This window comes from Dendropsophus ebraccatus, chromosome 8 (genome assembly GCF_027789765.1).
Source record: "Dendropsophus ebraccatus isolate aDenEbr1 chromosome 8, aDenEbr1.pat, whole genome shotgun sequence".
NCBI lineage: Eukaryota > Metazoa > Chordata > Amphibia > Anura > Hylidae > Dendropsophus > Dendropsophus ebraccatus.
The window spans coordinates 13,953,181-13,978,070 of record NC_091461.1 but is presented as its reverse complement, the minus strand read 5'-3'; the positions used below and the strand labels follow the sequence as shown (position 1 = coordinate 13,978,070).

Sequence of the window (24,890 nt, the reverse complement as noted above, 5' to 3'; positions counted from 1 at the left end):
TCACTAATTTTTATATTGAAATAATTTGCCAATTTTGCCTATTCCGTCACTACAACTATTTTAGTTTAAAATTTGCCATTGTGAGTGTTGGACAGTAATTGATGAAAGCCTTTTTATTGTATACTATTGATGATGGTTAGATCTAGGAAACTCTGTGAACCTCTCAGTCAGTATATGTTGTTGGGAGCTTTCAGTCTCTTGGCTTCTATTCCAGCTGCTGCACTTCCGCCCACCTCTCTTGTGTCTCACATGTTCCATGGTTTCATCATAAGAAACAAAACAAACTGAAAAGGGAATCTCCCCATATGTTCCAGGTAAAAATAGCTCCATTGAAATCAACAGTGTCTGAAAAGAAGGGCACAGATACTAGTACCACTCGCGAGAACGTGGAGCGAGTTTCTGGTACCATTGAAGAAACCCAGTGATCCAGACATCAGACTCCTGGTTCAGATGGACTGTGCCAGGAAAGCCACTGCTTTTATCATTAGTTCTTGCGATGCCAGCATGCTCCTAGGGCCATGTTTCTCAAGTTGTTACGATTACAACGATATGTAACTTGTGTAAATTTTATTTTATTTGATGGCTTTTAAAAAATTAAAACCTTTTTTAAAAAAAATTAATGTTCTTAAAATCGCTCCATTCCCAGGCTTATAACGCTTTTATCCTTTGGTCTATGGGGCTGTGTAAATTGTCATTTGTTTGTGCATATACGACTTTTTTATTACAATTTGTCTGGATTTGATGCAACCAAAAATGCGCAATTTTGCACTTTGGAATTTTTTTGCGCTTATGCCATTTACCGTGAGAGATCAGGAATGAAATTAATTAATAGTTCGGGCGATTATGCACGCGGCGATACCAAACATTTTTGTTTATTTGTATTTATAAAATGGGGGAAGGGGGATGACTAAAACTTTTATTAGGGAAGGGGACTTCTAGTATTACTATTCTGATCTCTCATTGTGATTTATGCAGTATAGATATATTGCATAGATCAATGAGATAGGCATTCTATTGCTACGGCGCAGACCTCGGCCGGTAACAGATGCGGGGATCGCTCCTCTGCCACCACGTCACGGGGGGAGGGGATCCCTCCCACTAGACACCAGGGAAGGGGTAAAGCAGCATTTAAAATGCAGCTGTCAACTTTGACAGCTGCATTTAAAAGGCTAATTAGCGGGCACAGCAATCAGACCGTGCCCGCTAATTGCAGCGCTCCTGGGCTGCAGATAGCACCTTGGATCGCAGCGGTGAATGCCTCCACCCGCATGAGGACATACAGTTACGCCTTCATGCGGGAAGGGGTTAACCCCCTTTGACAGCTGCATCTGATTACCTGATTAGCGGCACAGTGAGCGGACCGTGCACGCTAATAGCCGCGGTCCCGGGCTACATGCGGCACCCAGGACTGCGGCGGTTCAGAGCGGGGTTGCCCCGCGGCCCCGCTCTGAACTCCCTTAATGACCGCAGGACGTAAATATACGCCCGCAGTCATTAAGGGGTTAAAGTTTGACATATCCGTCTTGTAGTTAAGACTCTTAGGGATTCTTGTGCTCAGACGCAGGATCTCAAATGCCTCCTGTTTGCTACAACAATCCCCCTGGTGGTGGTCCCAAAAAATGTCTAGCGAGACCTGACATGGACTTACGGGGAGTGAGTCTAACTGCACATCGGCAACATGCTCTATAATTCTAACTTTTAATTTGCAATTTGGGCTGCACACGTACTGCAAATTGTAGATAGACCAACGCGGCAGGTAGACAACATAACTGCTGTTGCAATTCATAAATGTTTGAATGTTGAATACCTGGCCAGTAGAGATGAGCGAGTAGTGAAATATTCGACTTTCGAGAATGTGAATCGAATAGGCACCGAGATTCGACTATTCGAACGAATATTCAATCCTATTATAGTCTATAGGAAAAAATTCTCGGCACTTGGAAATCTAAATTCAACCACTTGGAGGTCACCAAGTCCCCCATGAAACCTCCCTAAATGATGCCAATGATGCATGCCTGGGTGCACCCAACACCCCAAAATCGCAGTATAATGCCACTCTCCGCAGTTGCGAATGAAAAATATTTGCAAACGCTTTACGAACGTTTACGGCAATGTTCACACATTTCCTTCGTATTTCTTGCGCAGCGCTACATACATGATTCCAATTTGTGTCCGTAGAGCGTCACGTTATTTGCACGTATCATGCGTCATGCTGTACGAACGTTACTGGAACAGTATATATCAGGTGCCCTTAGTGGGCTACTGGAAGAATATGAATGACGTGGCTTTTTCTGGGATACTGGAACAGTATGTATAACGTTAACGTGCCCTTAGTGGGCTAAACCAGGGACACTATAAGTCACAGGGTACTGGAATGAATACACCTGCTGATGCTGCTGCTACTATCATCTATGTCTTAGCACTGAGAAGCTTTGGATGCAGAGATGACTTTTTTGCTGGATCTCAGCCCTGAAAAGGACTTCTGGGTTCTGTAGTAATCCTGCCTAACCAAAACGCTACTAAAACCTTTCTCTCCCTGCTCCAAGATCTTTCCCTGGCTAGGTTGAAAGCTCATCTGCGGTCGAGAAGTGGGAGGCTTGTATTTAAGATTCGAGGTCATGAATTAAAAAAAGCGCCAAATGCGATGGGAGGGCTTTCGAATGTTTCCTGCGTATTCGTCACACTACTGGATTTAATTTGAATCTTTTGAATACCGCAATATTCGATCAAATACCATCTCGATCGAATCGTATTCGCTCATCTCTACTGGCCAGTGCTAATCGATGAAAATACAGACTGTTTTTTAATATACATACACAGTCTACATCTGGATATAGTGCATTTGCATGAACAGGCAACGGTAACAGGCAAGTTACAGTAGTTTTTTCTCATTATGATCTTGTATAACATTAGTTGAGAGAATGTTGACAGCGGACAGGCGGGAGCTATGGTGCTGGAGTTAGAGGATGGGGGGTTTGTACTGGAGAGCTGACAGGACAGTGCCAGTGCTGGAGGGGGCCCAGGCTCCATAGCAGTTGCATGGTAGCTACGACAGTGTCTTTACATGCCCCGTCATATGATTCTTCATCAGAACATGTGCAACAGGCTCTGATAAACTCCTTGGTAAGTTTGTAATTACCTGAGAAGGGTGACTACTGGTGGCACGTAGTAATGCGTTACCAGCAGATGGCTTCCTATATAAACTTGTGTGAATTTTGTCTTCCCGGAAGCATAAAAAAAATATTCAAAAGGCATTGATAAAATCCACAGAATTGTAGGCATTCTGTAGACCCCCTGTTCATATTAGGAGGAGGTCGCTGATGTATCTACCATACTAGGTGTATCGATATCAGGCAATGTAGCAATTTATTCCTGGTATGGATTGTGAGGACTATACAGGATGACCTCATCCTAATATGCCATGTACAAATTAGCTAAAGAGAAGGAGAACTTAACGCCCATTGGGCACCCAACAATCTAAAGATAGAATTGGTCAGAAAACTTAAAAAAATATTATAATCTCTCAAGGGGTCACCATAAAAGTCTATACTTTCTCAAGTATACCCAAGATACCCAATGGCCACTGACGCTTACAGTTCTGTTACATCCCATGACAACCATGAACTCTTGGGTAGATGATCAATCTGTGCTAACAGGCTCTTACTGTCACGAATATACCCCATTGTCCTTACCACCAGGGGTTAAAGTAAGCTGTCTAACCATGCATAGGTGGGTTCTAGGAAGGGACCAAAAACAGAGACAAATGGGATGGGAGGAAAGTATCCTTATGTGTCTTAGTTTGCTGTCAATTACCCGCAAACTTGCGCCAAGGTCTTAAAGGTCTTATATTTTTTTCTTACACGGGGGGTAAAATAAAAAGTACGGGGGGGGGGGGGAGATAACAAAGTAGTAATTTACCTCCCCCGTTGGGCTCCGGGACCTGCTCTCCTTGTACGTTTTATTTTTGCAGTATGATGTGTAGGGGGTTGTTGTTGTCCACTGTCTTTCATCGGGTTGTAGTGTGAACGGGTGGAGGGATGGGGGATGTGACTTTTTTTTTTTTTTTTTTTTTAGGGAAAAACTGATAAAAGAAGGAAACTCTGATCATCAGACTCTGACACCTCTGTCTAAGAGTCTGTTTTGTCACCATCCGTAATGCTAAATGTAAAAGACTTATGTGTGCCATCACCTGATTTATTTTCAATACTTTATACATTTTACCTGTAAGAAGACAGTGGCGTGAAACTGACTTGTCCAGCTCCTTCTATGTAAAATGGCTGGACCAGGGGCAAATAAAGCACTGTTGCCTTGTTTCACCCCCAGTTCGTAATCGGTACGCTCTTGGGAGCAGGTCTCGTATTTATGATGTATTTTTATTTATTTTAATTTAATTTGATCATATGTAATTGTAACCTCTCTGATGTGTGTCAAAAAAACAGAAAGAAAGTGCTGCAGAATCTGTTGGCGCTATACAAATAAATATTATTATTATTATTATTTTTATTATTATTAATCATGTCTAATATTCTGGGATTCACATTGGTGAGAAAGAGTCTGGCGGGTGGATTACAGTAGTTTTGTGCTCACAGGCGCTTCTTCCGCCTGCATCAACTGTCAATTGAATTTGGAACAGTCTATAAACAGGGATCAGGTCATAAAGGAAAGACTGTAATCTATCATCTTTTCAAATCCATTTCTGACTTTGGCTTCCAAAATCTGTCAGATAAATCTGTCTGTGTAAACGCACCCTTAGTCTTATCATTTAATAATCAGAAATATGTCAAATAAGAAAAATAAAAAATTGGGAAAGGGGGGAAAATATTTTCACAGCCTTGTACCAGATAAATTAGAATGAAAAGTAAACATTACCTCACCTGCCACAATCTACTATTAGACTACATTACTACGATGCCGAAAATAGGCAGCCAAGGACAGAACTAGGGAAACATACTATTTCTAGCCACAGACGTAACTTATCGGTGACCCCTATAAATACCAACATCGCTGTCACCAAACCACCACCATCTCCCCACCATGAAGTTTCTTCTGCTTTGTGTGCTCCTTGGAGCAGCTGGTGAGTCTCCTTATCGAGGGAAAGTCATGATCTCCAAAAGGGTAAAGGCTTGAGAGTCTACAATTTTTTAGATTTCTCTGGTTTTGATCAATGTTGTTTATTTGCAGCTGCTTTTGAGGATGATGATAAGATTGTAGGTGGATACACCTGCACCAAGAACTCCGTCCCCTACCAGGTGTCTCTGAACTCCGGCTACCACTTCTGTGGAGGATCCCTGATCAACAACCTGTGGGTGATCTCCGCCGCTCACTGCTACCAATCGTAAGTACAACCCTCAAAGGGGAACTCCATCTGGCCCATAATATTATAGTGTTATTCTATTGATAACTTGCCCAGGTATCACAAGTAATTTGGCTTCATCCTTGTTCCGTGGCCCAGAGATTGTCAATGCTCCAGGCATCACACCTTCCACTCACTATATACATTGGGGCAGGAGCGCTGCATACTTCCCAGGTGCTCTTTGTATAGGAACAAAATTTGCACAGAAAAATGCAGTGCAAATTCTTAGGCTGTGTTCACACGTGGTCCTTATTTAGCATTAAGGATGCATTTTTGCCGCAATTTTGTTGCTACCTTTTCACAATAGCAAATAGTAAAATTGCACAAAAAATTGAGCTATTTTTACCAAAATTGCATCAAAATCACAGCAAAAACTCATCATTAACGCAAAATAAAGGCCTTGTGTGAACATAGCCTTAGGGTCCTATTAGAAGGGCCAATCAATACTGTAAACAATGTAAATCTACTAGATTGGCGCTCGTTTACTGAGGCTATTACACGGCTCGATTATCGTTTAGGTAAACTGTTCATGCATCACCTTTCCTCCCTTACGGTCTACTTCTTCCTTCTGCTCTCTTCCCGGCACCGCGCGCTGCCGCTTCTCTGAAGCCGCGTCTGTCTGGCCAGTGAATGGCTGAGCAGCATGTCAGCTCAAAGAAGCTGCAGCGCGGTGCCGGGAAGAGAGAAGAAGTAGACCGGAAGCGAGGAGAGGTAATGTATCAACGGTTTATTTAATCGTTAGCCTTCGGCCACGCATCACTGTAACACGTAGCTATTACACCTACAAATTCCTAAAAGAAATGATCAGCTGATGATCGTTTCATTGGCTGATCGTTGTCTCTATTACACGGAGCAATAATTCAGACGCTGATTCAGACGCTATCGCTCCGTATAATAGGGCCCTTAAACAGTGCGAATTTAAACTAAGCCGTTGAATAAATCCGTAACACAATCTAGATGCAATATCCAAGACAAAACTCCACATATAATACAAAGCTTAGCCTTTATTTCACAGAGCAATGTTTCAGTAGTAACCTGCTTGAAAAATGCTACTACTGAAACGTCGCACTGTGGAATAATGGCTCACGTTTGTATTAGAGTATCTGTCTTGGATATCGCTTCTAATAAGAAATGAGCAAGTGAAATATTCGAAAGTTCGACATTCGATTCAAACAGACCATTAAGTTCAGGTAACTGTCATTGTGTGTGTGATGTGGTCAGTCCTCTTTAAAATTATCTTGCGACAAAGTAAGTGACCCGACCTGGCCCGGTGTCATGTCCAGAGGTTAAAGCTGTGGTGATGTTGAGGCATGCATAGCACCGTAAAAAGCAGAAGGAGGCAGTGGGGTGGGCAGAGACAGAGGACAGTCCATAGGGAAAGGGCAGACTAGAGCCAGTAGGGTGGCAGCTCTTCCCCGTAGCAGGCTCCTGCGCAAAGCTCCCCTATCGAGGGCTCGTTCTTCCTTGGTATGGAGATATTTTAATGTGTGTGTAAACGGCAAATTAAGCGCGGTTTGCGCACTGTGCCATTCCAAGTTAAGTAGGAATTCTGAAAACAGTCCAAACATGAGTGACCTGAAAAAGACATAAAGAGAAACAATTAGCAACAGGGGCGGATTAAGGGTACCATGGGACCCAGGCTGTTCAGAAATTGTGGGCCCCCTGCTAATCATGCCCCTTCTAGCCCTGCCCCCATGCAAAGATGGAGGATACATACATACTCCATGCACATATTGTCTTGGGTCATATTTGGACCCAGGACCGTGCTGCTGTTATGCATGCTGTGCTGGCCGGGGGGAATTAAGGGTACCATGGGCTCCGGGTTGTTATTGCGCTCATCCAGCATACCTGGCTTTATCAGACAATAAAGCGAGGGGTACACCGGTGTTGAGGCCCGAGCAGCGGGAATAGGAGGTAAAATGGATAGCCGATAACGCTTCCAGTCACTTGTCCACCCCCCAGGTTATCCACCCAGTCAAATTTCATCGCTAGCCTAGAGTGTGGACTGCAGGAACTTTACTCTGACTCTCTTTCCACCCAATCACGAATGACCTGAAAAAGAGAAACAGAAACAATTAGCAAGTTGAAAAACAATGAACTAAAGCAGTGGAGACTGACTTCTTCCGTATCTTCTTTGTATCTGTAAGGGTGGAAAGCAGCGAAACGTGAAACGTGTCAGGTGTGTTCTCAAGATCTGACAGACAATTCCAATACACCCCTATTAACCCAAAAAAGTGTATGAAGTGCATGGTTCAGCTCATTTCCCCTCCTCAGCCACTGGCTTAATGGCCAATTATTAAAAAAAATAAAAAAATTTAAAAAAATAAGGTGAAACGACACTACTCAACCCAGGAAAACCCATTTTAATATATGGAGAGTAGACCTAAAGGGACTAAAATTCGATTTTTCCCAGGCTTCAACCCAGGGTAGTCAATTGAAAATTTTGACTTAAAGGGACTCAAATTTGATTTATGGAAGGCTTAAACACTGTGGGGTTATCAAAGTGTGTAAAATTTAAACTGGTGCAAACTGCCCACAGCAACCAATCACAGCTCAGCTTTCCTTTCAGCACTGCCTAAAGCTGAGCTGTGATTGGTTGCTGTGGGTAGTTTGCACCAGTCTAAATTTTACACCCCCTGTATGTCAACTTTTACATATGGCAACAGGCGACAGGCACTCAACTGTTTTTAATCACACAGAGAAAGCAAAAAAGTACTTCCACACTTTATTGTTTTTGGGGGGGTTTTTTGGCTACAAGCCGTATACAGACGTATACAGTGGTCCCTCCACTTACCATGGCCTCAGGGTACAATATTTTCAACATACAATGTTCCTTTTTGGACCATCATTACTTGAGACCAGACTCAACATACAACATACAATGCTACAGACATGTGAATAAGTAGATTATCGACCAATAAAAGTGGCCATTTTACTGATAAAACCCTAGTATTACTGGAGTGCATGCAATTATTGGCTGTATAGTGTCACCTCTCTACAGTACAGTGTGAGGCTATGTTCACACAATGTAAGTTCTGTAGTAATCACAACCATTGTTGCAACGGCCGTGATTAGTATTAAACGTACGTTGTGCTGAGGGAATCCCGGCAGGAGTGTATACATTATGGGGCAGATTTATCAAACATGGTGTAAAGTGAAACTGGCTCAGTTGCCCCTAGCAACCAATCAGATTCCACCTTTCATTTTCCAAAGAGTCTGTGAGGAATAAAGGGGGAATCTGATTGGTTGCTAAGGGCAACTGAGCCAGTTCTATTTTAAACCAATTTGATAAATCTCCCCCATAGTATACACTCCGGTCAGGATCCCTAGCGGCGCCACAAGAAAATGACATGTCAGTTTTCTGCTGCCGCTATTCAATGAATAGTGGCCACAGAAAACCCTGTCAGTAAACACAATGGAGGGTGCGGCTCCGGCTGCATGCTCCATTGTGAGCAGTGGGGAACTCTGATGCAGTCGTGCATGGATGCGCCCACATTAGAATTCAGCGGCGCTAAAGATCATCCGTCCTGTACTGCAGTACCAGCCAGGATGATATTTTCTGACACTGGCCACTCCAAGACCGGGCCGGTCTCTTACAACGTCTGAACATAGCCTGATAATATTGATAGTAATAATAATAATAATATTTATTTGTATAGCGCCAACAGATTCTGCAGCGCTTTTTTTAATGATTTTTTATACATACAGTACAGAGGTTACATAATACACAGTTAAATAATTAGAAAAAATACAAAGTGTAAACGAGACCTGCTCGTTGGAGCTTACAGACTACAACTTGGGTCGACACAAGTGCTTTATTTGTCCATGGTCCAGCCATTGTACATAGTTGGAAAGAACAGGATGAGCCAGTAACAATTCCAATATCTGATTCCAAGTAAAACATATAAAGTATAAACGTATAAAGTGTTTAGGGAATGTTATTAGCCTGAAGAGATGAGTCTTCAGGGCACGCTTGAAACTGAGTATTGGGTATGAGTCTAGGTAGAGTGTTCCAGAGAACTGGTTCAGCACGAGTTTAGATTTTGTTGATACGAGTTGATACAATACTGTTGATATGAGTTTTGAAACATTTTTCTCTTAATCTTAATTAAGTTTGGTGTGCTTAGGCTATGTCCCCCCAGCAAAGTCTAACGTCTTTCTAGTTAGGTCCCAACCCTTCTCTCCAATATATTTTTATCCAGAAGCCTTCAGGTCAGACTGGGAGAACACAACATTGCCACCAACGAGGGCACCGAGCAGTTCATCAACTCCGCCAAGGTCATCCGCCATGGAAGCTACAACTCCAGAACCCTGGACAGTGACATCATGTTGATCAAACTGGCCTCTCCCGCCACCCTCAATGCCTATGTCCAGCCTGTTACCCTGGCCAGTGGTTGTGCTGCCGCCGGCACCAGCTGTCTGATCTCTGGATGGGGCAACACTCTCAGCAATGGAAGTAAGTCAATACAACAAGTTAATTTTGTTGCTTTGATACATAACTAGCCGTGGCTGTCAATAAAGTCTCCGGCAAAACTGTAACAAAAAGTCATCAAGATGTATATATATATATCTATACATTTTTTCCACAGTTAACTTACCCGACCTCCTCCAGTGCGTTAATGCCCCCATCTTGACCACTGCCCAATGTACCAATGCCTACCCTGGAGAGGTCACCGACAACATGTTCTGTGCTGGATACCTGGAGGGTGGCAAGGATGCCTGCCAGGTAAATGTCACTGTATCATCTTCATAAATGTTGGGCTGTACCATAATTTCCATTAGTGCAAAACATTGAATGGACTTGTGTAAAGAGCAGACCTGGGTTTGTTTTTGACCAAACTATAAATGATATTCCAATTTGTTTTTGTTTGTTTTTTTTGTTTTGTTTTTTAAACCTGCATTATCCTAACTCAGGATCAGCTATACAGAGTTCAGCTATTCTACATGATCATGGGAGGGAGCAGTGACCATAAGCCCCACCCCCAAGGATTTTAGTTTTAGGAATAAATATCAACTCTTAGAGATTGTTGTATTTTCCAGCTCCTCAACTATTTGGGACCTGTAGAAGCTGAATATAGGATTGGTTGTTGTTTTTACATTTCTTGTATGTCCAATTTTAGATGTATAATCAAATTTTCTTCCCTCAGTATGACTCCGGTGGACCCATGGTCTGCAATGGACAGCTCCAGGGTATTGTCTCCTGGGGATATGGCTGTGCCCTCAGGAACTATCCCGGTGTCTACACCAAGGTCTGCAACTACAACTCCTGGATCTCCAGCACCGTTGCTGCCAACTAAATCTCTTCAAGAAATTCAAGGAAGTATTTAATCTACTATGAAAAATTCTATTGTGGGGACAGAATAAACTTTATTCCGAAGGCAAAATGTGTTTTATTTATTTATTTGGGGGGTTTATTTATTAGAATTTAGAGTTGAAGTGCAGGTGAACTCTGTGATGCAATACATGACACTGGTAGTGCTGAATCCTTCAGACCTCTCCACCATTTCCCCAATGGTGACACAGGGATGGAATGAATTGGCTATGACAGCCATTTTATGTCAGTTCCCCTACTCTCTACACCACAGGCTTGTCCTACAATCTCAAGATAAATTTCTTGAACAGATTTAGTTGGCAACAGTGCTGGAGACCCAGGAGTTGTAGTTGCAGACCTTGGTGTAGACACCGGGATATTTTTTGAGGGCACAGCAATATCCCCAGGAGACAATACCCTGGAGCTGTCCATTGCAGACCACGGGGCCACCAGAGACGTTCTGAAAGGGAGAAAATTGGGTCAGATAGGACTATATAATACAACCGCACCTCTCCCAGTAGTGGCTATGTAATTCCAAACTTAATCCCTGGGGACGGCGTGTTTTGTCACCGCTCCCTCCCATGCTTATGTAGTCCAGTGGATCCCCGGGGAAGGAAATGGATCTTATGAGTGTCCACGAAGGGTTCATACACCAGATAAGATGGCACGGCCACCTGAGAATGCTTTAGTAAGAGTACCCCATTTTATATTTCTAATTTATCCCATATTTCCCTAGTAATAGTACCACAAGTAAATGCTATAGAATACGTTACATTACCTTTATTTTAGATTTTTTTATAGCACAAAATTTCAAAATTATAGATGTACTTGTCAGGATAATCATTTTTGGGCACTTGGAAAACTCCCTGAGTTAAATAATATTTGATGAAAAACATAGCAAAAGGTGTGGTATCCGATATATTAGATATTATAGACAAGTTCATACACCATATTGGACTACAGGGAACTATAGTACAGCTTCCTCTCACACTGAATACTATCTAAAAACTAAACTCACTTCCTCCACCAAGCTAACTTCTCCTACAGGGGCTGAAAGTAAACCCTCCTGTGAGTGGTGGCACTGTGCGTGTGAGAGGAAGGAGAAAAGAGATAGGTAGAAAAGAACCAGCACCTGGGATTGGTCAGCACATACCACATGGTATAAAACAAGTAACCATTTGTCTCCTTGCAACAGATTACGTAGAACATTAGTGACACCTAGTGGGGGAAACACAATACTACATCTCCCACTTTGTACAGGTGCCAAGGAACAGCACCCTGTGCTGGGACACCACAACAGGACTTGTAAAATACCCCAGAAAGGTTAGATGAATACTTTGCTGAGGTATTTTACAAGTCCTGTCATTTTTGGATTGTGGCTTGTTGGAAAGTGGTTTACTTGACTGGAGATCCCCCTTGGCTTGGCTGTTCCTTCCCAGATGAAGGTCTGGCTTTCTCACTGATGTTGAGAAACACATGATGGTGTCTCCACAGTACTTTTGAATCTATTAGGAGTAGGCCCCTAGAATCCTGGTATTAAACAAAGAGGAAATCTGGGCACTAAAGGTCCCGATACACTTTAAACTAATGTCAGCTGTCAGTGTGAAGTGTATAGGGGGCTCCTAAGGGCCATTTTAGACGGCCCAATATTGAGATGCCAACCTGTCAGGTCAGTGCTTACTTGCTCCTTGTTCCCTGCTCGCTTTTGGTGCACCGATAGCTAGTGGGGAGGAGCAGGATGGGATACCTGGATGATCTTTAGATTGTCCAGGTGAACCATAGGAGATAGCGGTGGTCTGCTGCTGTTGCCATTCCTATCGCAGACTGTCACTATCGCTATCAGGATTATAGTTCAGGCAAAAAGGCAATGATCAGCCGACATCGTGCATGTTGGCTAATCGTTGCCTTTCTGCATGAGCTATTACATAAAACAATTGTCGGCCAGAAAGGCTGGTAATCGTCCAAGTACAGCCGATAATCGATTTGCATAACAGGACCTCAGTCTCCACAGACAGATGATATTCTCAGAGAGATATGCCTCCACCATAGCAGTCTAGCTGCGGCTTACTTCTCCCCATGGGGAAAACTTGAATGTCCGGCTGCCCTGGATGTTCATGTGTTCAGTTATTAGGCCCCCCATTTGTTCAGTTATTAGATCTATTTAGTACCAGTTCTAAGCTGAGAATAGAGTGTTGCCTCAGAGAAGAGAACAGCAAACTCAGAGAAGTATGTTGGATATATTCGATATTTCCATAGCTTATATAGCATTTATATTATCATCCCTATTCCAGATGTTTATGAAGAGCAACATCAAGACAGAACAGTCATTTTCTTTCAGATCTAGGTTTATTGAATCATCATCCAAGTTAAGAAGTGAAATGATTTAGTTGGCTGCGACAGTGCTGGAGACCCAGGAGTTGTAGTTGCAGACCTTGGTGTAGACACCGGGATAGTTCCTGAGGGCACAGCCATATCCCCAGGAGACAATACCCTGGAGCTGTCCATTGCAGACCACTGGGCCACCAGAGTCACCCTGAGAAGAGGCAAAAAGGTAATAAAAAGTTGATATAATTTTCCATACATTTATTGATATATTAACCAAAGTGAATAAACTGAGCTGCTTTGTGTTAAAGGGGAACTCCAGGTAGAGGTTAAAAAAATCAAACTTCTGCAGAAGCATAAAAGATTACTTACTTAATCTATTCCATTTTTAACTACCAAAAATTCATTTTTTTTTTTTTTTATTTTTTTTTATTTTTTGGGGGGGGGGGGGGTTGTTCTGTTTTTTCTGCACTTCCTGGTTGAGCAGTTGTACACAGTACTACAGGTTCCAGAATGCAATGCTTTCCTCAGCTGTTCATCACAGCCCCCCACCCTGCCCATTCCCCGCCAAAAGCTGTTGCAGAACATCTAGGCTGTGTTCACACATTGCAGTTTCATTGTGTTACTGAATTGTTTGCAGTAATTTATTATGTCATTGTTGTCCTACCCACACAGCACACTGTATTCTCTACCTGTAACACCACACAGCACACTGTATTCTCTACATGTAACACCACACAGCACACTGTATTATCTATAAGTAACACCACACAGCACGCTGTATTCTCTACCTGTAACACCACACAGCACTGTATTCTCTACCTGTAACACCACACAGCACACTGTATTCTCTACCTGTAACACCACACAGCAAACTGTATTCTCTACCTGTAACACCACACTGCATTCTTTACCTGTAACACCACACAGCACGCTGTATTCTTTACCTGTAACACCACACAGCACGCTGTATTCTCTACCTGTAACACCACACAGCACACTGTATTCTCTACATGTAACACCACACAGCACACTGTATTATCTATAAGTAACACCACACAGCACGCTGTATTCTCTACCTGTAACACCACACAGCACTGTATTCTCTACCTGTAACACCACACAGCACACTGTATTCTCTACCTGTAACACCACACAGCACTGTATTCTCTACCTGTAACACCACACAGCACACTGTATTCTCTACATGTAACACCACACAGCACACTGTATTATCTATAAGTAACACCACACAGCACGCTGTATTCTCTACCTGTAACACCACACAGCACTGTATTCTCTACCTGTAACACCACACAGCACACTGTATTCTCTACCTGTAACACCACACAGCACTGTATTCTCTACCTGTAACACCACACAGCACACTGTATTCTCTACCTGTAACACCACACAGCAAACTGTATTCTCTACCTGTAACACCACACTGCATTCTTTACCTGTAACACCACACAGCACGCTGTATTCTCTACCTGTAACACCACACAGCACGCTGTATTCTCTACCTGTAACACCACACAGCACACTGTATTCTCTACCTGTAACACCACACAGCACACTGTATTCTCTACCTGTAACACCACACAGCACGCTGTATACTCTACCTGTAACACCACACAGCACACTGTATTCTCTACCTGTAACACCACACAGCACACTGTATTCTCTACCTGTAACACCACACAGCACACTGTATTCTCTACCTGTAACACCACACAGCACTGTATTCTCTACCTGTAACACCACACAACACGCTCTTTTCTTTACCAGTAACACCACACAGCACACTGTATTCTTTACCTGTAACACCACACAGCACTGTATTCTCTACCTGTTACACCACACAGCATGCTGTATTCTCTACCTGTAACACCACACAGCGCTGTATTCTCTACCTGTAACACCACACAGCACACTGTATTCTCTACCTGTAACACCACACATCATGCTGTATTCTCTACCTGTAACACCACACAGCACGCTGTATTCTCTACCTGTAACAGCACACAGCACACTGTATTCTCTACCTGTAACACCACACATCATGCTGTATTCTCTACCTGTAACACCACACAGCACGCTGTATTCTCTACCTGTAACAGCACACAGCGCTGTATTCTCTACCTGTAACACCACACAGCACTCTGTATTCTCTACCTGTAACACCACAAAGCACACTGTATTCTTTACCTGTAACACCACACAGCACACTGTATTCTCTACCTGTAACACCACACATCATGCTGTATTCTCTACCTGTAACACCACACAGCACGCTCTTTTCTTTACCAGTAACACCACACAGCACACTGTATTCTTTACCTGTAACACCACACAGCACTGTATTCTCTACCTGTTACACCACACAGCATGCTGTATTCTCTACCTGTAACACCACACAGCGCTGTATTCTCTACCTGTAACACCACACAGCACACTGTATTCTCTACCTGTAACACCACACATCATGCTGTATTCTCTACCTGTAACACCACACAGCACGCTGTATTCTCTACCTGTAACAGCACACAGCACACTGTATTCTCTACCTGTAACACCACACATCATGCTGTATTCTCTACCTGTAACACCACACAGCACGCTGTATTCTCTACCTGTAACAGCACACAGCGCTGTATTCTCTACCTGTAACACCACACAGCACTCTGTATTCTCTACCTGTAACACCACACAGCACACTGTATTCTTTACCTGTAACACCACACAGCACACTGTATTCTCTACCTGTAACACCACACATCATGCTGTATTCTCTACCTGTAACACCACACAGCACACTGTATTCTCTACCTGTAACACCACACAGCACTGTATTCTCTACCTGTAACAGCACACAGCGCTGTATTCTCTACCTGTAACACCACACGGCACGCTGTATTCTCTACCTGTAACACCACACAGCACGCTGTATTCTCTACCTGTAACACCACACAGCACAGTATTCTCTACCTGTAACACCACACAGCACACTGTATTCTCTACCTGTAACACCACACAGCACACTGTATTCTCTACCAGTAACACCACACAGCACACTGTATTCTTTACCTGTAACACCACACAGCACACTGTATTCTCTACCTGTAACACCACACAGCACACTGTATTCTCTACCTGTAACACCACACAGCATGCTGTATTCTCTACCTGTAACACCACACATCATGCTGTATTCTCTACCTGTAACACCACACAGCACGCTGTATTCTCTACCTGTAACACCACACAGCATGCTGTATTCTCTACCTGTAACACCACACAGCACGCTGTATACTCTACCTGTAAGACCACACAGCACACTGTATTCTCTACCTGTAACACCACACAGCACGCTGTATTCTCTACCTGTAACACCACACAGCACGCTGTATTCTCTACCTGTAATGTAGTAAACGGACTGGCACCAGGGAACTAATCAAAGGATGAGTGCAAGTCCCAACAGCCAAGAATACATATATGCCACAAGAAAAATAGACTGAAAAAATTGGACTGCACCTCACAAATGATGTAAATTGATAGAAATTTTATTATACATAAATGCCGGGAACAAACAAAAACCATAAAAACAATTAAAAAATACCACCAAACCACCGGCCCCGATACGGCCAGGTGGTACCTAGACCACTGAAAAATGTATTAGATGATGGCCATACTCTTCATCAAGGAATGAATAAATAAATAAATAAATATATAGATAAATATATAAATAAATGTGTGAATAAATAACTATATTGAAACAAATGAATATATACAATGACCAGACACGGTAATATCTCAAATCCCCTGTGCTAAAGCTCACTGAATCACAAAAATAAATACATCATGACAATGCAAGTAATCAGAAAGTGCAAGTGCAAGCAAAGTGCAAAGAAGAGGGGGTAAGTGCAATACAACCACTTATGGCCATCTCTCAGTGGGTAGGAGAGAACATCCCACGCGTTCCGTCACATGGACTTCCTCAGGGATGAGTGCTATTGTCCCCAATGCTACTATATATAGGCAGTATTATAAATCAATACATAGTAAACAGGTGTATGGCTTAAACAGTACTCACAGACATGTGTGGAAGACGCAGATCGGCGGACCCCGCATGGACCCGGCGCCATCTTGTTCCGGTCACGTGATGTATCACATGACGTAAAAGATCACCTGATATCTAACCTAAAATACGAAAGGTCTGGGATCTAACCTAGTCTAAGTGCACAATTATGTGCACAGCGCATGCGCAACGGAGGCAAAACTAAAGGTATATAAATAAACTCAAACGAGTACCAAGCAATATGTAAGGTGCATCCAACTAAAATAAAGATAGATAACATAAGAATAGATATATAGTATAACTCATGATAATAAAAATTACACACAATACAAACATGATAATAATAAGAATGATAAAAGGTAAGTGTAAAAGTAAGATGGAGCGCAACACCGGATTTGGGAGCGCTTTATGCAAGCAACACATAATATGCGCATATATGCAATAGGCGGGTCACAAAAAATTATATATGAATTGATAAAATAGATAAGTATTAAGTATTAAAGTGACCCAGCAATTAAATAAAGTGTGGAATAATATAGACTCTACACGTATATGCATATATATATATATATATATATATATATATATATGTGTGTATCAAACCAAGCATAATAGATACCAGACAAGCTCCAGAATACATGTGAATGCCCACAGTATATGCGCTAGCAAACCCACAACAATGAATGTGGAAATATGGAATTCATAAAAATAATAAATATAATGATATAATGAAAACCCACATTCATTCGTGTTCATACACGCACCTCCATCCACGTGATCAAAACATAATCAATCTCTTGTATACCATAACATAAATATAAAAAAGCAATGGTATAAATTATAAGAATATATATGAGAATGAAAAACTAAATTAATAGAAAACCGTATAACCGTATATAAGAATGAAAAAATATATATTAATAGAAAACCGTACAAGATGGCGCCAGGTCCAATAAGAGGAATACCGAATGAACATCCCACACATGACATAGTGCACTGTATGCAAAATATATACATATATACATAATCAAGACATAAAAAGGGCTTATAATAAACCAAAATGAGTAATGGTCCAGAGTCAAGAGTCCAAGCAAGGAACCAAAATTGATTGGTTTGTAATGGGTATACCCAAGGGATGAAGTTCTTTTTCTTTAAAATATGATATAGGGGAAGAAAAAGAAAAGTCTCGCTCCAAAAAATGTCCTCCAGTCCCCTGCCGAGTTCCACCAAGGGAAAGCAGACAAGATACCACAGGAGGACAGGGAAGGCGGCATAGCTCCAGAACAAAGGAGGGTCATTCTCATTGCCAGTCTGGGAGGATCATTCTTCCACGTAGAGACAGGGGGGACAAGATGCTCCACACACGAGATATATATATTCTGGAACATAGAAGATGCCATGTTAGGTGCACCAAAATCGAAATACTAGGTACGATCAAAGACCTTGCTGCTGCGCATGCCAAACAACGCCCCCCCCCCCCCCACACGCATCAAACCCCCCCCCACCACCACCACCACCCCCCCGGAACAACAACCCCCTGTATCCCAAAAGAATCTATCCCAAGTGTAGTGCAAAACGTAACTAAAAAATGAAAAAGTTAAATATATATCAACAATTCAAATGAAATGTGTATGAAATAAAAATAAGAATGAGTAGAAGTATGGAAAAATGTGTGCATGTGAAAAAGACTCAAAAGAATATAAGAACTAGTGAATTAATGATATGCAAGATAAGTGAATGTAATAAAGTATATACATATATATATATATATATATATATATGTCCTGCAATCCTACAGGCCATATAAACACTTAATAACCAAAATCTGGTAAAATCAATTCATAGTGATACATACCCGTGAGTGATAAATCAGAATATGAAATAAAAGCAAAAAACGACAACGAAAAAGAAAAAACAAAGGGGAGCCCGGGGGGCCACTAGGAGACCGGGAAGGGGCAGAAGGGGGGGAGAAAGAGAGGGCACACGCCCACAACCAAAACCCAACATGTTGACTGGCCCCAAAAACTGTAACGTGACCTAAAATTAATAAAATCCATTAAAGAGGAGTTCCTCATTGAGGCCAAAAGGGGTCTTCGTATTCAACTCAAATATCCAGCGTGCCTCATTTCGTAGTAACCGAGGGACTAAAGTGCCTCCCCTGATATTGCCTGTGATCTTCTCTATGCCCACCACTTTCAGGTCCCCACACTTACCTCCATGCTGGGTTCTAAAATGTGTGGCCACTGATGTCAAGGTTTTGCCCAGATTCAAATCACGTGCGGCAAGGGAGATCAAGGACACATGCTTTTGTATTCGTTTCCTTAATTCCTGTGTGGTCTGGCCCACATAAAGTTTGGAGCAGGAACAGGATAGGACATAGATCACGTTCTTCGTCTTACAATTTATGTACTGGCGAATAGGATGGTGACGTCCGTCCCCAGGATTCACAAAGACTTTTGTGGGGGTCATGTATTTGCAAACATTGCAATCTCCACATGGAAATGAACCATGGAGCGTAAACCCTCTCCCCAAAGACAAGGATGGGTGAACAAAGTGGCTAGATGTTAATCGATCCTTGAGATTTTTTAATTGTTTTTATGGTTTTTGTTTGTTCCCGGCATTTATGTATAATAAAATTTCTATCAATTTACATCATTTGTGAGGTGCAGTCCAATTTTTCAGTCTTTTATTCTTGTGGCATTTAAGGCTTTAGCGCAACCTGTGCTGCTAAACGTGGCTGGTCCTCCCCCAATATGAAGCAAGCTCAGATTTTCCGCTTCCCTCACAGTTCCCTAGCAAAACCATGGTGTACGGGTACGGTATGGACAGTCTAGTCTCAGGCGCAAATGCGGTACTCTTACGACAAGGGTTACTAGGTTGCTGGCCTTGGTGAGAACATAGAAAACAGTGTATTCAAAATTTTCTGCCTTTACCAATTCCATCTCCACTTCCAAAATGGACACATCTGGCAGCGACAGCCCGCTCACTGGTCGTGGCGCTGTTCTGTCTCGGTCATTGATTTGCTGACTGGGCTGTCACTGCCAGACGAGTCCATCTCGAAAGTGGAGGTGGGATCACTAAGTAGGGACTTAAGTAGAGACCGGAGAGTGCAGAAAGGTCAGAATTGTAATGTTTGTAATGTTCTCACCAGGGGAAGCAACATATTATAAGTTCATCTTCAGTGTGATACCCCTTTAAGGCTGTTGAGCAGTGGCATAGCTACCGCGGTCGCGGCGGTCGCCGCCGCGACCGGGCCCGCCACGAAGGGGGGCCCGCGAGGCCCTCCCGATCAATCACTCTTGTGACCGCAAGCAAGGGAGCTCTGGGATGCGCGCGCTGCCGGGGATAAGACGCAACACCCCCGGCAGCCGCGCAGCAGCCGGGGACAGACCAGGAGAAGTGAGGATCAACGTGGGAGCGTGTTGTCAGGTGAGTTGAGTTTTGTTTTGTTTTTTATCAGCCTGCACACGGGGGAAAGAGGGGGGATCTATGAGGGTGGGGGGAAAGAGGGGGTATCTATGAGGGTGGGGGGAAGGAGGGGGGCATCTATGAGGGTGGGGGGAAAGAGGGGACCATCTATGAGGGTGGGGGGAAAGAGAGGACCATCTATGAGGGTGGGGGGAAAGAGGGGACCATCTATGAGGGTGGGGGGAAAGAGGGGGGCATCTGAGGGTGGGGGGAAAGAGGGGGGCATCTATGAGGGTGGGGGGAAAGAGGGGGGCATCTATGAGGGTGGGGGGGGAAGAGGGGGCCATCTATAAGGGAGGGGGGGGAAGAGGGGGCCATCTATAAGGGAGGGGACCATCTATAAGGGAGGGTGGGGGGAGAGGGGGCCATCTATAAGGGAGGGTGGGGGGAGAGGGGGCCATCTATAAGGGAGGGTGGGGGGAGAGGGGGCCATCTATAAGGGAGGGTGAGGAGAGAGGGGGCTATCTATAAGGGAGGGTGAGGAGAGAGGGGGCCATCTATAAAGGAGGGGGTAGAGGGGGCCATCTATAAGGGAGGCTGAGGAGAGAGGGGGGCATCTATAAAGGAGGGGGTAGAGGGGGCCATTTATAAGGGAGGCTGAGGAGAGAGGGGGGCATCTATAAGGGAGGGTGAGGAGAGAGGGGGCCATCTATAAAGGAGGGGGTAGAGGGGGCCATCTATAAGGGAGGCTGAGGAGAGAGGGGGGCATCTATAAGGGAGGGGGTAGAGGGGGCCATCTATAAGGAGGGGGGAGAGGAGGCCATCTATAAGGGAGGGGGTAGAGGGGGCCATCTATAAGGAGGGGGGAGAGGAGGTCATCTATAAGGAGGGGGTAGAGGGGGCCATCTATAAGGAGGGGGGAGAGGAGGTCATCTATAAGGGAGGGTGGGGGGAGAGGGGGCCATCTATAGGGAGGGCAACATGGGGGAGAGGGGCCATCTATTTGGGCGTGCAACATAGGGGGAGAGGGAATACACAGAGGGGGGCATATACTATTAGGGGGTCACATAGAGTCAGTGCTACCCACTAAATGAGGGTGTAAAGGGGCCAATACAGATGTGCAGTTAGATGAGGATGGTGTCAGTGTGAGGAGACTAATATGTCTGTCTGGCAGATTCTGTGGACTTGTGGCTCGGAGAAGTTCTCATAATGGTCCAGGACGGATGGAGAAGATGAAAAGGAAAGAACTCCGATCAGAAAAGACGTCTCCTGTGAGTCACCTGATATAACTGCACTGTAAAGTATATGGTGTATAGAACCTGTGTAGAGCTGGGGCCACCTCTATATGACTGGATGAGGTGATTTAGTATACTGGATTTGGTCAGTAACAATATGGTGGTGATGGTAGTGGTTGTGGTGTGGCAGTAATGTTTCCTTCCTATATACTGGTATTACTGGTAATATTGGTCTCAGTATACAGGATTTGGTCGGTAACAGTATGGCAGTAATATGTACGGTGATAATACTTTCTCTTCCAATATGCTGCTGTTATTGGTAATATCTTGTAACGCCTGGAGTAGTGGATCCACTGGACCGTCACCAGCGATGGCACTAACCTCACAAGGGAGCGGAGTCTAAGGGGCCGCTGGTTTTCACCAGAGCCCGCCGCAAGGCGGGATGGACTTGCTGCAGCAGGCGACCCCCAGGTCGCTACCCCTGGCTTGGTTGCTAATGACGGCAGGCGAGGCGTGGCAGGAGCAGTAGGCAGGAGATAGTGCAGGCAGAGGATAGTAGACGTGCTAGCAGGTGGCGGATAGGACTCAGGAACAATGGGAAGGCAGCGGGCAAGGACTAGGGACAAGGACTGGAGACAGGAACAAGGGACAAGGACTAAGGTCAGGAACAACAGGGAGCTGGGCCAAACGCTGTGGGAAGCATATAGAGGCTCCAACACCTGTAGTGGGGCAGGGTTGGAATTTATAGGGAGTGATTGTGTGCAACACCAATTAGGGGCGGACTGGCCCTTTAAATCTGAGACAGCCGGCGCGCGCCCCAGGAGGCGGGGACGCGCGTGCCGGCTGGCACAGACGGAGACAGGAGCCGAGAAGAGGTGAGGCGCCCCCAGGGGCCGAACTAGCAGCAGCGCCGGGTCCCTGCACAAGGACCCCGGCGGCTGCATGGGGCAGGAGGAGGTCGCGGCGGTTGCCCGCCGCCGCAGCCGTGACATATTTGTCTTGGTGTGTATATATATATATACAGTATATATATATTATATATATATACACACACCAATAGCATCACTTGGTCGTGAAAGGAGGGGGGGGGCAAGTTGGCCTCTCACACCAGGGCCCAGGAGACATTAGCTACGCCCCTGCTGTTGAGGTGTGGGATTTGTTGAGATCACCAAAAGAAAGTAATGTCACTCAGTGATAGCAAAAAAAATGCTTCTTCGTTATTTTCCCTTCCCAGCTTACATACTCTGAGCCAGACTCTCCAAACCTAAGGCTTCCAGGTGTCTTTATATACAAATTTACCCAAAATGCAACACTCTTAAAGCAATATACACGTCAGTTTAGATTTAAACATAAAAGCGTTACAAACGTATCCTTTTCTTACACAACATAAAATCATAATACATATTGTGAAAATAAATAGCATAGAAATATACAAAATATCTAGGAATACAAAACCCAGTATAGCTGCATAGCTCCAGCTCAGCCTCACCTGGCAGGAATCAGGTCAGTACTCCATATAAACCCAGCACCCCCTCCCCTCTGGTTCCTCCTGGTAAGCTGTGGTGCTGTTTGTATACTGGTGGATGTGTGTGTTGGTTATATATATATATATATATATATATATATATATATATATATATATATATATATGAGAAATGCTGCATTTTTCTGTCTGTAGGAATAACTGTGGATAGAAAGATGATTTGCTGGCCAGCAGAGAAAAACACAGACAAACTTATACATCATTCACCCCCCCAACATAGGCAAAAATCCACTCTGTCCTTAAGAGGTTAAGAAGAATTTTGAAGAATTTTAGGAGAACGCTGGTTTCGCTTACGTTTTTCTGATCGTAGAGTTTACTTCTGTAGTAATTTAGCTTTGTCCTTCTATATTCCTGGGGGCCAGACAGACTGTGAGGCCAAGGCAGCAGTGTCCCAAGTGTTTTCGAGTAGATGTGTCCATTACACAACCTATAGCAGTAAACCAGTTTCCAACCATATTCACCCACTTATTGGGCCTTTAGACAAGACAGTCAACTCAACCTCAATGGGCATCTTTCTGCTTGATAGGGTGAGGAATCTTCTCAGGGGGTGGACACAGACTGCAGAGGGCCTTATAGCATTTATAATTCTGGTGTTTGCTGATGTTGAAGATAGGCTTTTGGGCCTCCATAGACACCAGGGACAATATGAGATCTCTTTTTCCATTGTTGATGTGTCACCTCTGCCCCCACCATGGCTATATCGCAGTGTCTGAAAGTGACCTGTAAGCAAAAAGAGTGTTGAGATCTCCATACTGCACAATGAATATGTTGGGTTTTATGTTTGTTTTTTCTTCTTTGTACACTATGGAAGTAAAAATGATTCTCTACCCCCCTCCTGTTTGCATACACTTACGGTATATTATACACCATGAAGTATATAGAGAGAAAAGCTACAGCGTTTGTAGATTCTATGTGGTGTCCCACCACTGGTGTTTCTACTTTGAATACCCCTCGCAAAATCCTGGTACTTCAAGAGAAAATTGGTGATAAAGTATTGTATATGTTTTGCCACTAGATATCACTATGTATATTCATGTATATATGTTGCACAGCTGTAGTCATGTAAGGGTTACTGTATTGTATCTTATGATTCTGTGATGAAAGAGACTCATTTCTTGTATTTATCTCTATCCTCCTTTCTTCTCGCATTCTCTTCTTCACCACTCACAGGAGTTGTTACATACACCTTGTAGGAAGTAGTCACATGGGGAGAGGTAGTGTAGGGTTAGTTGTTCTTTGTTTCTCTGAGGAGCAAGACACACAGATCACGCATCCCTGCTGAGCTTAGCCAGGAGCCTGGCTCTGCCAGGTTCCCTGTCTGGGACAGACCAGCTGTAGTGTACACTTATGGAGAACACAGACTTTCTTTTCTAAAGCAACACTTCTACCTATGATGCAGTGCTAAACACCTACAGAGAGGACAAGTCAAGTATTACCCCCAACCCACGCCATGAACATCTCAACCCAGTGCAGGACAATATCCTAAAGCAGCGGAACTGATCCGGATAGAGTAAAGTAGCCAAGAGCCTCCGTACTCTTGCAGTGCAGGTGACACCGGAAAAGTTTGGACACTTAGCTCAACTCAGGTAACTAAGTCAGCACTTCTATTTTACTCACTACCTCAGTATCTCTCAGCA

General features: G+C 43.8%; 2 protein-coding genes across 3 annotated transcripts in view; one reads left to right on the top strand and one right to left on the bottom strand.

Moving 5' to 3' along the window:
* The window catches only part of LOC138799080 (trypsin-like), a 28,377-nt gene extending 17,652 nt beyond the window's left edge, over window positions 1-10,725 (top strand). The window contains exons 1-5 of one of the 2 annotated variants that reach the window (XM_069979847.1): window positions 5,033-5,074; window positions 5,182-5,335; window positions 9,556-9,809; window positions 9,943-10,079; window positions 10,501-10,725. In XM_069979847.1, the coding sequence (XP_069835948.1) occupies window positions 5,035-5,074; window positions 5,182-5,335; window positions 9,556-9,809; window positions 9,943-10,079; window positions 10,501-10,650 (735 nt within the window). In that variant the 5' untranslated portion in view covers window positions 5,033-5,034 and the 3' untranslated portion in view covers window positions 10,651-10,725. Of the gene's footprint in view, window positions 1-5,032; window positions 5,075-5,181; window positions 5,336-9,555; window positions 9,810-9,942; window positions 10,080-10,500 lie in introns of those variants that run through there. The other variant, XM_069979848.1, reaches the window with a different exon arrangement.
* A 2,327-nt stretch (window positions 10,726-13,052) lies between these two features.
* LOC138799087 (trypsin-like) overlaps window positions 13,053-24,890 on the bottom strand; it is a 31,262-nt gene continuing 19,424 nt past the window's right edge. The window contains exon 2 of the transcript XR_011364215.1: window positions 13,053-13,197. The gene's annotated coding sequence lies outside the window, so the exon portion shown is untranslated. The remainder of the gene's footprint in view (window positions 13,198-24,890) is intronic.